Source organism: Rhinatrema bivittatum, chromosome 5 (genome assembly GCF_901001135.1).
Source record: "Rhinatrema bivittatum chromosome 5, aRhiBiv1.1, whole genome shotgun sequence".
NCBI lineage: Eukaryota > Metazoa > Chordata > Amphibia > Gymnophiona > Rhinatrematidae > Rhinatrema > Rhinatrema bivittatum.
This window is the reverse complement of record NC_042619.1, coordinates 125822481-125839466: the sequence shown is the minus strand read 5'-3', so window position 1 is coordinate 125839466 and position 16986 is coordinate 125822481. Positions and strand designations below refer to the sequence as shown.

Sequence of the window (16986 nt, the reverse complement as noted above, 5' to 3'; positions counted from 1 at the left end):
GGGGGGGGTTCGGGAGGGTGGGGGATTTAATTTAAAGGGTCGGGGGTGGGTTTTAGGGGGTTTTAGTGTGCCGGTTTTCCTGCCCTCCCCCTTCCCCCGATTTACAATTTTTTAACGATAAATCGGGGGAATTGGTATTGTATCGTGGCCCTAACGATCTTTTGACGATTTAAAATATATCGGACGATATTTTAAATCGTCAAAAAACGATTCACATCCCTATTATTTAGTGCTGTACTGACACATAGAAGAGAGAATCCCTGCTTTGTGGAGTTTGCAGTATAGTCAAGACAGACAGGATGTTAAGGACAGGGGCTACTTTGATGGAGCAGCAGACTCTCCACCATTCAAGCCTTATAAAAGAAGAAATAGCATATGGGGTGGGTGGATTCCTAAGCGAGACAACACTTTCAAAATAAGTGGTAATCTGAACCAAATTTTGCATTTTTTCAATTTGGCTTGTTTTACCACAAAACAAATGCATAATCTTGCCAAAAATCCCCAAAATGTTTAAGATTATATTTGTTTCAGAAAATAGCATGCATTATTTACAAATAGTGCATACTATTTTCTGAAACAAATTAAAATGAATGTCCAAAATGAACAAAATGAACCAAAATAAAAATAATTTCCTTGCACACCCCTATTATACAATTAGCCTTGGCTCCCAAAGCTCCAGTCAACTACCATGAATACCTGAATACCCTGAAAGGCACTGTTGCATTTCAAAAGAGCCTAGCACAGACAGACTACTACTATTATGCCACCACATAAAATACTCATCCAAGATTGGTAAGTAGGATACGTTAGCCTAAATATGGTGCTCAGTTGTTATTGTTAATGTTTGTTCTTTTTTTTAGGGAGTGAGAGGATTTTTAAATTACTTTCTCTGTGCTGCAATTGAACAATAACTGAGGCTCCATGCCCTTAGGAATTGTGAATGCTGTCCACGCATTTTAGAATAGATGATTATTGCACATGCTCATATTTCATAGTAGTAACATAAATTGTGTTTTGGTGTGTCACCCATGATATGTGCAATAGTGTGATAGATTTCAGTCATTTTGCATCTATTTATTGTAGGCCATTCTCAGAGGCGGAGGTTGTGTCAATCTGCTGTTTGATTTTCTACAAAGAATTACTATCTTTCCCTTTTTTCTACACAGATAGATGCCATGGGATATAAAGTTGTAAGTTTGACAAATGTTAGGATTTCTGCTATGTTTCCATTATATTTACTTTATTATAGTTTTCTGCTTCATCCACTCCCATCATCTATCTGCTTTCTTTCCTTCTCTATTGTCAAAGGGTTTAAGAAGAACAATACCAGGCGTGTGTTATTCACACGCCTGGTATTATATGGAATGCAACTTGGATAAAAGACTAATGATTGTAGTGCACTTATTAATAATCATATACCTGTAAATCTCTAAGAGGTCTATATTCATTTAGCCAGATTACTAAGAAGTTATCCAGCTAATGAAAACATTACCACCTATCCAGCTAAATTCCAGCCGGCTAACTATTTGTCCTGCTAGAATTTGGCCGGATAAGTGAGGGGTGTTCCAGGGGTGGTCCAGAGGTGTTTCGGGGAGGAGCTGAATTAGCCAGATAACTTATCTGGCTAACTCTGGTCGTGCTACAGACCTGACATAAAGTTAGCTGGATAAACTTATCCGGCTAACTTTAAAGTAACCAGGTACATTCATTCATTGGCATGGATGTGCCGCTGAATATACAACACGGTTAGCTGGATACGTTTATCCAGTAGAGCCATACACACTAACTGAATATGGACCTCCTTTATGTCTAAATGTTTAACTTATCAATCATTGAATAATGTATTCTTTGTGTTTTTTCTTATTGCATTGAAAACAAAATCTCCTGCCTGTAGGAGCTCAAAACAAAACATACTGTATATGTCCAAGGCATACTTAAATTGATGTCAAATGGCCTCTCCAATAACTCCGATAAAGCATCTTGATTATCAGAAAGGCTATTTGACATCAACATAAGTTAAGTATCTCTTGGACATATATGGCATATTTTGCTTTGAGCTACTATGGGTCAGAGATTTTGGTTTAAATGCAGTAAGAAAAAATATAAAAAGGATATATATCATGTTCCCTCATAGCCATCTCATTTCCAAGCTGAAGAGACCTAACCTGCATAGCCTTTCATCATAGGGAAGCCATGCCATTCCCTTCATCATTTTTGTTTGTTTGGTTGTTTATTTATTTATTTATTTAACATATTTCTATACCGGTCTTCATGAAGGTTTTTAATAAAATTTTTTTAACTTTTCTCATTTTCTGCACCTTGTTGCCCTCATCTGCACCTTTTCTAATTCCACTATGTCTTTCTTGAGATGAGGTGACCACAACACAGGTCTGATTTTAAAAAGATTTACACACTTACATTTGAGTTTTACACATGTAAATGCACTTTACCTGTGTAAGGGGGCTTTGGAAAATTATTACAATATATGCCATTAAATTGTCCATAGGATATTCATGTGTAAGTGCATTAAATGTGTGTAAAAGGCTTTTAAACATTTCTACAATAGGATGTTATATTTACATGTGTAACTCCTTTTAAAATTACCTCCTAAGTGGGTATCATGTATGTTCTTCTATTCAAGATGGTGGAGAATAAAGGAAGAAGACAAAAAAAGACTGTCCTGGATAAGGAGAAATCTTGCAGGTGATCACACTCTGTGGCTGACAGCTGGGATATATCCTTAGCAGTGTGTAAAGATAACTAGGCAGACTGGATAGAGTACATGGTTCTTTTCTACCATCATCTACTATGCCATTGTGCTAGCTAGAGCTAGGAATAGTAATTGTGAGTGTTTCATGCAGGTTAGGATAGTTGTGGTGCATGTAAGTATATACAGTATATACAACACTGGAGATAATAATCCTATTGAATTATGTTGTACATTTGTGTAGATAAGAGCTGATCTCTTATTATGGGGTTACATTCATGTTGAAAGCATGTCAAATGCAGGAGTAACTGAATAATTGTGACAGGAATGGAAGTAAAATTGTGAATGATAGGAAAAATAGGATTGAAATAGGAGAAGATACTGTGTATGTTCTAGAGGAGGTTTTTGTCAATAGGGAATAAAAAGCATGCTTTAATAGGTGAGCATGTTTAAACTGTCTTGCAAAAATTTTCCTTTAAAAGAATATTTACATGGGCAGCTCTAGGAAGTTAAAAAGTATAGGAAGTCTGCTAACAGTTTTTTTGAAGACAATTTTTCAATAGTGTTAAAGATGAAAATTTTATAGCTCAAGATTTCCTATTTTTCCCAAAGCACTGACTTTGAGATGGTGGCAGTGGTCCAGCCCTGAAATACTCCTGCCTGAGACTGAAGTAAATATTAGGGATGTGAATCGTGTCCTCGATCGTCTTAACGATCGATTTCGGCTGGGAGGGGGAGGGAATCGTATTGTTGCCGTTTGGGGGGGTAAAATATCGTGAAAAATCGTTAAAAAATCGAAAAATCGAAAAATCGAAAAACCGGCACATTAAAACCCCCTAAAACCCACCCCCGACCCTTTAAATTAAATCCCCCACCCTCCCGAACCCCCCCACAAATAACTTAAATAACCTGCGGGTCCAGCGGCGGTCCGGAACGGCAGCGGTCCGGAACGGGCTCCTGCTCCTGCATCTTGTCGTCTTCGGCCGGCGCCATTTTCCAAAATGGCGCCGAAAAATGGCGGCGGCCATAGACGAAAAAGATTGGACGGCAGGAGGTCCTTCCGGACCCCCGCTGGACTTTTGGCAAGTCTCGTGGGGGTCAGGAGGCCCCCCACAAGCTGGCCAAAAGTTCCTGGAGGTCCAGCGGGGGTCAGGGAGCGATTTCCCGCCGCGAATCGTTTTCGTACGGAAAATGGCGCCGGCCATAGGCGTATGGCCGGCGCCATTTTCCGTACGGAAAATGGCGCCGGCAGGAGATCGACTGCAGGAGGTCGTTCAGCGAGGCGCCGGAACCCTCGCTGAACGACCTCCTGCAGTCGATCTCCTGCCGGCGCCATTTTCCGTACGAAAACGATTCGCGGCGGGAAATCGCTCCCTGACCCCCGCTGGACCTCCAGGAACTTTTGGCCAGCTTGTGGGGGGCCTCCTGACCCCCACGAGACTTGCCAAAAGTCCAGCGGGGGTCCGGAAGGACCTCCTGCCGTCCAATCTTTTTCGTCTATGGCCGCCGCCATTTTTCGGCGCCATTTTGGAAAATGGCGCCGGCCGAAGACGACAAGATGCAGGAGCAGGAGCCCGTTCCGGACCGCTGCCGTTCCGGACCGCCGCTGGACCCGCAGGTTATTTAAGTTATTTGGGGGGGGTTCGGGAGGGTGGGGGATTTAATTTAAAGGGTCGGGGGTGGGTTTTAGGGGGTTTTAGTGTGCCGGCTCACGATTCTAACGATTTATAACGATAAATCGTTAGAATCTGTATTGTATTGTGTTCCATAACGGTTTAAGACGATATTAAAATTATCGGACGATAATTTTAATCGTCCTAAAACGATTCACATCCCTAGTAAATATATTTGGGCCTGAGGAAACCAGGTAGTTGAATAAAAAGTATGAATGTATATAAGTAATTCAGTCGTTGTTTGCAGGTTGGCGGGCAAAATGGTAGACATTAGTGGAACATTTATGGTGGCTGCTTCTATGTAGCTCAACTATTTTTTAGGGTCATCTATCAAAATGCTATAAGGTGTTTTCGCATGCGAAAAGCACTGTTAATGCATGCGATAGCACCATAACGTATGGTGCAATGTTCTCTCAACCTAGCTTGATGGACTCTCTACCTGGGTAACATCAAGCTAGGTTGAGAGAACATTGCACAAATCTCATCTTTGGGTGAGTTTCCTCACTCCAAGGGTCATCAAATCTTCACAAGAGAGCACTGTTCTGTTCGTACGTCTCACTTTGAATGTCAAAGTGGCTCCTAAACCCTACACTGATATCTAAACCTCACCTCGAGTTACTAGGTGGGCCTCCCAGAGATATAAATACCTATCTAGTGTTGGAGGTATTACGGCTAATATCTCTCTCTCCAGGGTTGTATGATAAAACTGCTTATTACCATAAAACACACCCCTTTTTCTATCAGATGCAGTATTTAGTGCATTTTGATAAATCCAGGCCTTTATTCTTTATGTATCCTTTGTACATAAATATCTGATTTTATGGCTGCCAAAAATTATTTGGGTGATGCAAGTCCCAAGAGTTGAGTGCTGCTTACAAGTAGTCTTACTGAAATATTGCAAAGCACTTTAGGACTAGTATACCTACAGTTGTCCATGTATATTCATATCCATCTACATTCATCACAGGCAATACATAGAAGTCAAGATATTTTAGAATTTTCATAATTTGCTTATCCTTTTCATAGAATTCTGTTGCCTAAAAAACAAAACAAAAATACAAGAAATGACAATTTTTTTGGTCACCCAAAAATGTTCTGCAATGAAACAGCTCTATTAAAATGCCTTCCAAAAGAAGAGCTTTCTGGATATATAATTATTTGTAAAATAACATTTCAATATGGCCAGTCTGATAATCATGTGTGTTACATTGCTTTTCATAAAAGTATAACATCATTAACTATAACCTCTTGGAAATAATATTTATTTATTTATTTATTTATTTATTTATTTAGAGTTTTTATATACCGACATTCTTGAAAATAATATGAAATCATATCGGTTTCCATTGAAACAGAACAATCGCGGTTATGGCGTTACATTAAAACAAGTCATCAAATAACAAATATAGATAACAAGTATAAATAGAACAGCAAATATAAATAACAAATATAAATAACAATATAAAACAAATATAAATAACAAGTATAAATAGAACAGCAAACAGTGGTAATAGGTAGCAAGTCGACAAATATCTAATATAAATAGAACCGCAAAATAGTGGTGATAGGCATTACATGAAAAAAGGCGTCAAAAAGGGTATCACTATGAACCTGAGAATTAAATAGGGCGTAAGCGGGGGCCCTAAAGGATAGTGGGTAGCAGTGAAGAGAGAGGGATAAGAGGAGAGGGCTGAAGAACAGAGGGAGGGAGGAGGAAGAAGAGGGAAGGAAAGGGTGGCATTAAGTCATGCTAAGGGGAACATGCTGAGAAGGTAGGGGACAATCATGAGTCCCCCTAATGTTCTGTTATGACCTTTGACCATACATTTATACATAATATTTATATTTAATATTTAATATTTATACATAATATTTACATAATATTTATTTATACACAAAATTTGACCATACATTTATACATTTATACATAATATAACCATAACCTCTTGGAAGTAATATAAATTAATAATATAACTACTTAGCCAGATAACCAGAAGTTATTCAGCACACAGGATTTTTAAATCCCACCGTTTGTCTGGCTAAATCCAGACAAATGCACTGAATATTGACCTCAGATTTCTTTGCCTACATTGTTTTGAGGTCACTTCTAGCTATTGTACTCCTAGCTATCCAATTAGCATGTGGTTAATGCAAAATGGACCTTTTGGTCTTATGGCAGTACCCAAGTATTTATTAAGAGGAGTGGAATAGGAGTGAGAAACTTTAACAAGAGAAGATGACATACGGTATATGACCATTCATTTAATTTATTTATTTATTTATTTATTTATTTAGCATTTTTTATATACCGAGGTAGAGCAGAGTAGCCTTCACTCCGGTTTACAATTATAACAACCTGATACATAAAACTATTGAAGACACTGAAGAAACAACAGCATTTAACGATCTGAGAACTGTCATTAACTTTGAATACAGCACAAAATATTTAGTAATACACTTACATGCCCAATGAACCATTGGCAGAATGCAGGTGCAATCCATTCCCTGGCATGGATACCACAATCAATCCATATAGCTCCGATTGCTCTTTTTTCTTTACCAGATAACTGAGAAAGAACCAATGTGCTTCAAAAGCATGTCAAACTGGAACAAATGTATAGATCTCAGAAAGACAAGAAATATTTCAAGCATACTTTCTCCTACACCTCTATCTTGAAAGGGTTCTCCAAGGAGATGTGTACGCAACTAGTTTAAACTAAGTAACAAATGCAAGGAGAGGTTTATTGGAGGTTTATGATTGCAGGATAATAAAACAATTTTCTCTCTCTTTCTCTCTAAATATATATATATATATATATATATAAAATGTTAAATAGTCTGGACAAAATCGCTAATCTCAGAAACCACTGAACCGATTGCTTTCAAATTTGGACACAACATTCATTTCGCATACAGGAAGGTTATTCTGTACTTACATTACAGATATGTCACACCTGTAACAGGTAAAATAGGTTTAAAATTTTTTTTGAGAAAACAGCGACATCTGCTGGACATAAGCGCCATCTGTTACACCTTACACTAACACACGCTACACTAATCATTTTGCCAGTCCAGGTCCACGTTTCACTTCCATTTTAACACATTCGCGCACTTTTTTCGCCAGAAGATAACTATTTCCTTTACAGATAAAATACACCCACCACCCTCCTCACGCCCTCCACACACATGCCAAATTTAATTACTTCCCAGGCCCTCACAACACACACAAAACCTGACAGAAGTCCGGGAGGCTCCTTTCCCTTACCACAGCCTCCCAACACACACAAAACCACCCTCCTCACATCCCCCACACACATGCCAAATTTAATTACTTCCCAGGCCCTCACAACACACACAAAACCTGACAGAAGTCCGGGAGGCTCCAGCAGGGGGCCAGGACCAGTCTGGGACACATCTCCTGCACTACGGCCGTCGGCTGCCAGCACTCAACATGGCGCCGACGGCCCTTTCCCTTACTATGCCACTCGGGGACACCAATGGCGGCAGTAGCCCATGTGACATAGAAAGGGCGAGGGCCCCTCGGCGCCATTTTCAGGACTGGCAGCCAGCGGACCTTTGCCCTTACTATGTCAGAGGACCTACTGCTGCCATTGCTCCACCCCACTGACATAGTAAGGGCAAAGGGCCGTCGGAACCCATTTCAGTGCTCACAGCCGATGGACCAACGCCAATACATCGCTCCCGGACTGCTCCTGAACGCCCGCTCCACCGACAGACATTTTTATCAGGTCTCGGGGGGTCTGGAGGGTGGGGGGTGGTAATGAATTTATTGCGAACATCTTGGGGAGGGGTCACGGGGGGGCAGGTTTCATTCATTCAGCAACTCGAGAGGGGGGCAGGGTGGTGGGCTACTGTTTTTTGCAGGGCTGGGGGAGGGGGGCAGGCGAGTGTGGGGTGGTTAGTTTAAGAGAACTTTTCTCATACGGTTGTTTTTTGGGGGAAGGGGGAGGTTCACACACAAATACATACACTAAACTTGCACGATCTCGGGAACGCACCAAAACAGCCCTCCCCAGACCACAAAACAAATTTGGAAGTGCAAATTTGGTTAGGCACTCCCCTATTTGGCTACATAACGCGCACAGATGCCCAGGGACAGACCACATGTAGCACCAACAATTTTAATTTCCCAGGTCTTGGGAGGGGGCAGGAGGGTGGGGGGTTATTATTTGATTTAAAGGGTTGGGATTGGGGGTTTTTTTGGGGGTGGGGGGGTTCCCACAGAAATAGAAAGACAAAGGTTTTCTGATCTGAAGGGTAGGCAGTAGGCGGGGGAGGTGACAGTGAGGGGAGGGAGAATGAGGGGGGAGGTGAGTATCAGGGGATAGAAAATGAGGGGAGAGGTGAGTGTGATGAGAGAGAGTTGGAGTGGGGACAGGGGAGGGAAGGGGGGGTGAGTGACCAAGGGGGAGGAGGATGAGTGACTGAGGTAAATGAGCAACGGGAAGGGGGAGGGAGGGTAAAGAACCTGACTCTGCCACTGCAATGCGTGGCCGGGTACCGCTAGTATATATATATATATATATATATATATATATATATAGGATTATACTTGGAGGCAAGGGGATAAACTGTTTCTTTTTTTGTCATTTCCCATTTAAAACACAAAAAACAACCAAATGTTTCAATATTCCTTCATTTTAGCACTCACTAAATGGTTTCAATGCATGTTAAATAATTTTGGTGAATGCTAAAATACATAAATGAAAAAAAGCTGGAAAAAAATAAATAATGAAAAAACAAATCAAATGATAGTTTTTTCATGCATATCCCTACGAGGTGACTTTTTGAAGACCCCCCCTCCAATCCTATTTTTTCATGATTCCATGAATCTACCTCACAAGCAAAGCAAACACCTTTAGTGCAAACCTCTGCAATTTTTATGTCAAAATATACTTTTTAATAAATAAAAATATAAAAGATGTGACTTTTCCCATGTAAAACCCTTTGAAGAACTCAGGTTGAACAATCAGCTTCCCCTCTTTCCATCTGCCATTGTCCATTACAATGGCTATCTTTGAGGCTCATGTACTGAAGTGTACCATTTTGTGTACACTAGAGTTTTTTTTTTTACTTGTAATTTTTCTACTATGCAAATGAGTTCAGTAGAAAAATAGCATGGAAAGTTTTGCTACACGAAATTCTGCAAAAATATAACTATACCTAATTGAAGTATAGTTATTCATTTATTTTTATGAAATCCATTCCTTGAAGCAAATTTTACGCATGGTTTTGCTATGCAGTTTTGCATCACAGAAGCTCATTAACTATTACTCTGAATAACATCACATGTAGGAAGCTACACACAAATTTTACTCACTGCAAATGTGAAATTTTGTGCAGTCTTCTTTGCACATTAAAATGCCAAATAGTGTGTGCTATTGTAAATAACATGTACGATTTCCCATTTTGCAAGTGAAGCAGCATTTGCAAACATTTTTACACATTAGTACAATGATCTTTTTCTTGGAAAGTCAGGCTCACTTTTTTATATTATTTTAACATTTTTTAGGTATTATTTACAAGCAATCACTTGTACCGAAAGAGAAAACAGCCAAATTAATTATTAAACATTCCAAAACATAGAAATCATTTCAATTGGCTGAATCTACAAGTTCACCATTATGAAGAAGTCCAAGACACAATTAAAGGAAAATTTAAACAAGAAATAAGGAAACAAAAGCTACATCACTATAATTCTAACAATCCAGTCCTCTACCCCAACTAAGAGGAACTTGGATGGAGGCCCCCAATTGGTTCACTTTTATTTGACTAATAAATTGACCATTTCTCTATTTTCTCCAGTCAGAAAGCTCTATTCCAATAATTTCATTGGAAATATTAAAATTTTTCCTCCAGTTTTGACCTAGATATCGCTCTAATGAGCATTGAAATATTGATAGGTTTGCACATACTCAAACACGTCAGAGCTCCCAGTCTGCTATATCCAAATGCAAAGGATTCTGTGCTGTTTTCAGACAAATGAAATTTCAGGTTCATTAAAGAGAAACATATATGTGCATATTTTGGACACATGGTAACACGTTTGAAACTTGTGGAAGCCTTGATAATTGATGCTACTGCTAACATCTATCAACTTGAATTGCTAATTCAACCCCTGTTTTGTGTCAGTTTAATTTAATTTAATTTAATAATCTTGCTATGTATGAGAGTAATGCCTTTATAGCTTATACAGGAAAATAATATGGAGAGAAGACAACTGACAAAAGATGTGGAGGTGACACTCAAAAAAGTGAGTGAGGTGGAACTTGAAATCTGTGAGAAGCATTTGTGTGTTGCAGTATGTCATTTTCTAAAACAGATGATTGATTTATTCATTTGTAAGTATTTGATATTCTATCTTTTCCTAAAAGTAGTCCCAAGGCAGATTACAAATAAATAACTGTAACCTCATGAAATCTCATAATTCTACAGTTACAAATAACAGAAGAAACATTGACAGTACCTTCAAAACATGAAGTGGACGTTTCTCAGCAGAAGACCCAATGAATATTTGTTGAAGGAGATTGGGATGTCTTGCAGTCATTTGCTCCATCCAGGAGTAAATCTAAAGATTTGCACCAAATTACTATACAAATTACTATACAGTGTCGTTTCAGAATGTTTGATTATACACAGAAACATTTTCTTAAGAAAATCTTCTGTGCATGCAGCAAATAATGTGCTATGAAGAATTTGCAAAATAGTACTTAGCAGTAAAATTTACTGATTGTGCTTTTGAAATATTGCCCAATATAAAGCAAGTACAATTTCCTTTTAAATGGGCAATTTTTTATGCAAGGCTGCTGACTTGTAACTTCTCAAAGCCCACCAGTGCCTTGCACAGTAGCTTGAGGTTATAACAGCTAATGCTACAAAGGCAGGCAGGCACCAGCAACGACAGACGGTGGCATACAGAAACATCTCTAGTATGTGTTTTTCAACTGTTTCTTCTGATAGTCCCATAAGATGCTTAGCACTGGGGGCAGGCCTATACACACACACATACACACACACAAAATATGATCCCTCTCTCTCATACACACACATACATACTTTGTGAGAGACAGAGGGAGCATGTGTGGGTGTGAGAGACACACACACATACTTTCTCTGTACCTCTCTCTCACACACGCTTCCTCAGTGTCTCTCTCACATGATAACACACACACACACATACACTTCCTCTCTCTCTCTTTCTCTCTCTCTCACACATGCACACATGCAAACAAAAACTGAACTGGAAACCACAAGCCAGATTCTGTATACAGTGCAACAATGGAAAAGCAGATAGCAGAAAATCACTATTCCTCGAAACAATACAATCAAGAAATATAAATCAATTAGAATAGTAAAACCAATCTAAAAAATATAAATTTCAAAACAGCTGATGAATAGAATATTCAATAATTAGAAGCTCTTGTAAAAATTTCCTAAACATCGATAAAATATTTAAAAACAGCAAACATCAAATAAAACCCAGTAAGTAAAACTAATAAGGAGTCTAAAAATCCCTCACTCTCCATACCTGTCACCCTGAGTATGAGGGAGCTTGACTATGTGTGTGTGTGTGTGTGTGTGTGTGTGTGTGTGAGAGAGAAAGAGACAGACACATATTTCCTCCATCCTTTTCTCACACATACACACACACACACACACACACACACACACACTTCCTCTGTATCTCTCACACACGATTCCTGTCTCAGCCAGGCACACATACACACATGCTTCCTCTCACCCCCAACCCTACCCCTACACATAGGCCCCCTCTCACACATACGCACCCATAGGCCCCCTCTCATATATATATTCACAGGCACACACACACTAACTCTTCTATACACTCATTGTCTCATACACACACAGGAATCCTCTCATACACATACACATACACACACACACACACACACACACATACACACACACACACACACACCCTCATACATACACAGGCATCCTCTCATATTCACACCCACACACACCTACCTACCCACACACAAACCCACATACACCCTCATACACACACCCCCATCCTCAAACACACACACACACACACACACTCCCCACACACCCTTTACAGACACACCCAAATTATGCATTTATAACAAATTTTATATGAAAAAGAACATTCAAGAGTACCGTCTTCTGAGGCAAAAATATCACAACACGCATATTATATTTACATGCACTCTGCAAAAAAGACACTTGGAGCTCCTTTGGAATTAGACTTTTTGTAATGCATATTGGATGTGAGCTTGGCCCTCAGAAAGCCATGAACAAATAGAATTACCATTACAAGATAGTAAACTTCCCATTCCAAAACAACCCTATCTATTACTCATACATATACATTTTATAGGGTTCCATGGGAGGGAGGCAGATAATATGAACCAGCAGGCAACAGTACAATTAGGCAGCTCATACTTTTAAGAGAAGATAGCAAATATTTTTCTTAAGTCTCCAGCGGAGTCAGAGAGAAAAGAGGGAGGGGAGAGCTGCGGGGGACCAGAGAGTCAGGTGTGCCGAGGAGAGGTTGGGGTGATGAGACTAAGAGCAGCATCTGGTTTTGCTTGCCACCTGTTGACTTCCTCATAGCCAGAGAGAGAGAGAGAGGTGAACATGGAAGGAACACCTGTTTCACTGACTCACCGTCAAAATCTCTGGTCGGCTGCTGCCTGCAGCTCCTTCTCCAAATCGGGACTCAAGCACGGCAGCAGCAGCAGCAACAGCCTCGGAAGAGCCCAAGCCAGCAAGGAATCCAAAAGGGGCCAGGAACCACCAGCTCAGCACAGCTGAGAAGCACGCATCTGACTCAACACATGCTTTTTTTCCCCTTCTGTGGCTGCGCCGACAGGCGCTATTAACAGTGGTTGATTGGTCTTTGGCACCCCCCTCCTCCTTGTTGTCACCCAGGGCGGATCGCCCTCCTTGCCCCCTCCTTAGCATGAGTCTGCTGGGATGAGCTGGGATATAAGACCTCATGATTTATCTATGGTGTGATTGGGGCTCATTTCTCTCCCTTGTTAGGACCAAGGGTCAGAGCCAGCCACCTAATGTTCTAGAAATCCTGGCTTCTGACTCAGGAGAAGGCAGACCTGATGGCGGTGATCAATAAAACGGCATTAACTGATGTGAACAAGCTGAGGGAATCTAGTTGCCCTCACCTCAGGTACCCGGATGAGTCAACCAGATTGTGCCTGTTATGGAGTTCCCCTGCAGAACTTAATGGCAGCATCACACAAATGTTTTGATCCAACACTTTTAAGACCCCAAAGTGTAAGGATTGGCAGAAATGGTTTTTGCCGTACAAGGGATCAGGTGGGGCACCTGATCCTTAGTAGACTTCAGATCATCCTGGCAAAGCTCCAAGACAAGCAACTCCTTCAGCTGATAAAGAAGATCAGGAGCCAGGGGCTTAGATATCCTGGCACAAACATGACTGGCATCCATTCTCCCATTGGGAGCCTAGACATTTCCTGAACCGAGTTCTGAAGCATGCACGCAGGGGTGCTCCTTTACGGCCAGTCAGAGGATCCTTCTATGGATCTCTTCCATTCTCTTTTATAGCCTTGGCTGTTGAGAGAATCAAGCTACTTAGCGAGGATATTTAGTGATGGGAACTACAATTTTCAGTTGCGCAAAAAGGATCACGTAGTGAACCTGGGTTAGAGTTTGAGCCTCTGTGAGTTCATTTTACAGAGGAGGCAATATTGCTCTTGAGAGATCAATTCCTTCAGTCTTGAGCTTCTGCTAGGAGTAATTGGTATGAAAGCGCAACTCTCACAGAGGGCAGAGAGTAGAGACCAGCTGTGGCAGGCTATAAGGTACACTTCCACGGAGTCAAGCATGCAAGTCCTACATTTACAGGAAGTCTCCTCAGGACCTGAGTTTAACATTGAAGGGATCTAACCTCCCTCCCTTTTGTTCTGTCTCCAAAGTGTTTGTATGCGTTTCTTTATTGTGCTGCCAACTTATGTTATCTTTAAGATTGCTTAGCTTAGATCTTCTGTCGGGTGCGATGCCCTTTTTACTAATTGGTGGTTATTGCTAGTTGCTGTTTGAATCTTTCAGAACTTCCTATTGATTCTATTCCTGTTTGTTCTCTCTCTCTCCTCTTCTTATAGGTCCCTTGACCCAAAGCATGCTGGGACTGTTTTCCTGCCTGGCAGGATTTTCATTTGCTCTTGGCAAGCTAACAGCTCTCCTGAATTCTCTCCAGCTCCTAAGAAACATTGCTCTTTCCCCTATTTCCTATCTGCTACTATTCACTGGGAGCCTCAACTTCTACTTTAGCAGCAGTTGTCTTCGTCTAATTATTGGGCTTCCAGCTGAATCAGGCTGCTTTCTGTGCAGCTCTTCTTGATGCTTGGCACAGTGAACACTGAAATTTCATTATTTTAATAAATATATTTGGTATTCAAGAACTGAGTTTTCTGACATTTGAAGCTGGGGAAAAAAGGTTTATCTGGTGGTCTAGGGGGGTCAAGCTAAAGATTGAAGGCTGAAAGCAGTATTCCCTCTCAAGCTGCATAGGGAGGTGTCTCTTAGACTTATTGTTTAGGTCGATTTTCTTGTTGAACTTTGGTAATTTTTAAAGGAAAGGGTATCCCTGCACTCATTACTCTCCCTCTTCTGAGGGTAGTGTTTATTAGAATTAGGTTTTCTCACTTGTGGCAGTGAGGAAATCAAGCAATGTAGGCCTACTGTCCCCGAAGTGCTAACAATCCTCCTGACACTGTACGGCTCCCTACAGGCTCGTGCTGATTTCATGAGACATGCAGGTCTGCATGAGATCTTACACTGATCTTCATATCTTGCGAGATTAGCTTGAGCCTGCAGAGAGTCACGCAGTGTCAGGCCAACTGTTGGCACTTCCAGGATGGATAGACTGGACAGAAAATGTGATATGCCAGGGCCCAGGCAGCCCACGCCATTCTGATGTCGATGCTGCCTGCACCAGAAAATGTAGTAACAATAACATTTTTGCCACAAGATAATTTTTGGTTTTCTTCATAAAATGAACATGACTATAGCTTAGAAAAGTGACATGGAGCAGTGAATCATAATAATATACTTAGAAGGTGGCTTACTTCCTCAAGAGGATGATATTCTTCATAGTAAGATCCAGAGGAGCGAGGGCCCGTTGTTTCATTGAGAGTCTGTTTTTCAATGAGTGCTTGCACATCTGAAACCAAAATGCTAAATGGAAGGAAAAGCCAAAAGCACAAGGTTACACTTACTGTGAGATTTATTTATAATCAAGGTTTTCTTTACTATGAGCAAAATGTGAATCCTACTTGTATCTGATGGAAGTCTGATTGAGCATGGTTTTAACATGGGCTTCATCAGATGCATTAATATAGAAATGAACTTCTTTTCTCTTCACGATGTGCTCCGCAGTGTCAGGCTGCCAAAGGATAACCTAGAGTAGTTTCAAGAACATTGTTTTATGAGAAAAGATACAAATGCTTACATGATCTTAAACTAACACTCTGTATATTATTTCCGGGCCTTATTCATAAACAGGTAGATTATAAAAGTGTTGCTCGCGCAAAAAACGGCCCCATACATGCGTATGTGAGCCGTACGTGAACAACGCAAATTTTAAGAAGCTGGGAAGTACGCGTGTACTTGTGTAAATTTACTGCTGCACCTGATGAGGCGCAAGTCTGGAGATTTTGGGCCAGAGGGGAATCCTGAACACGGAGTGGGGGTGGGGGAGAGAAAGAGAGAATCTGAAGCTCTATATATCTCCCACTGTAAGAGGGGCACTTTCAACTCAGGGTGGGATTTGGGGGGGGGGGGGGGAGGGGTTACATTGGTCTGCCTAGGGCACAATGGTCTGTAGACCCTGTAATACTGCCCACCCAGAGAGAGCAAGATCCCCAGGATGCTGGAGGAGCAGCCTTCAAGTTGAGGACTCAAGGATGGCTGAAGTAGGAACCCAGGCATGAGGAGAGGGTGGAAGAGAGAGAGAAAGTGAGAGAGAGAGAGAGAGTGGAAACTGAGAGATGGGAAGGATAGAGAGAGTGGGAACTGAGAGATGAGTTTGGGAGATATTGCCATCTTTGGAAGGGGGAGGCGAGCAATGCCACCAACTGGGCCTAGGGGTGACAAAACCTAAATTTGTCCCTGCAGCTATCCAGGTTGGTAGAAACCAGTGAAAAAGACAACAAAAAACTAAATTGGCGAAGGCGAAATATTGTACCAGCAGTCAAAACTCTACCTCTGACAACTGGGACATATGCTTAGCAGCTTGCCAGAAGTAAATAGGGCAAACTAGATGGGTGAATCAATTAGTTCTTATCTGTTGGAATCTACTATATTATTGTGATGGAGAAGGTGCCTCACTCAGTCAGAAACAGTCCAGAGTTAGAGAGAAATTAACCAGCCAGAGACCACAAGGGAAACTGCAAAATTAAAAATGAAAGAGAGAAAAGAAGTAATGTCATGTTGAGAAAAGCTAGTGATTGTTGTCATCCAGGAGAGACAATTACCTAGAACTGGTCAGGAGGGAGAAAGTCACAGCAGAGGATTGTGATATTAATTGGGAAATGCAGGTGAGGTTAGTTAAGGATTAGT

At 40.9% G+C, this 16986-nt stretch overlaps 1 protein-coding gene across 1 annotated transcript in view; it reads right to left on the bottom strand.

Moving 5' to 3' along the window:
• The window catches only part of CPB2 (carboxypeptidase B2), a 59515-nt gene that overhangs the window by 27829 nt on the left and 14700 nt on the right, over nucleotides 1–16986 (bottom strand). Inside the window, exons 3-7 of the mRNA XM_029602889.1 lie at nucleotides 15702–15826; nucleotides 15495–15603; nucleotides 10868–10969; nucleotides 6843–6947; nucleotides 5307–5417 (exon numbers count right to left, since the gene is read on the bottom strand). Of these exons, the coding sequence (XP_029458749.1) occupies nucleotides 5307–5417; nucleotides 6843–6947; nucleotides 10868–10969; nucleotides 15495–15603; nucleotides 15702–15826 (552 nt within the window). The remainder of the gene's footprint in view (nucleotides 1–5306; nucleotides 5418–6842; nucleotides 6948–10867; nucleotides 10970–15494; nucleotides 15604–15701; nucleotides 15827–16986) is intronic.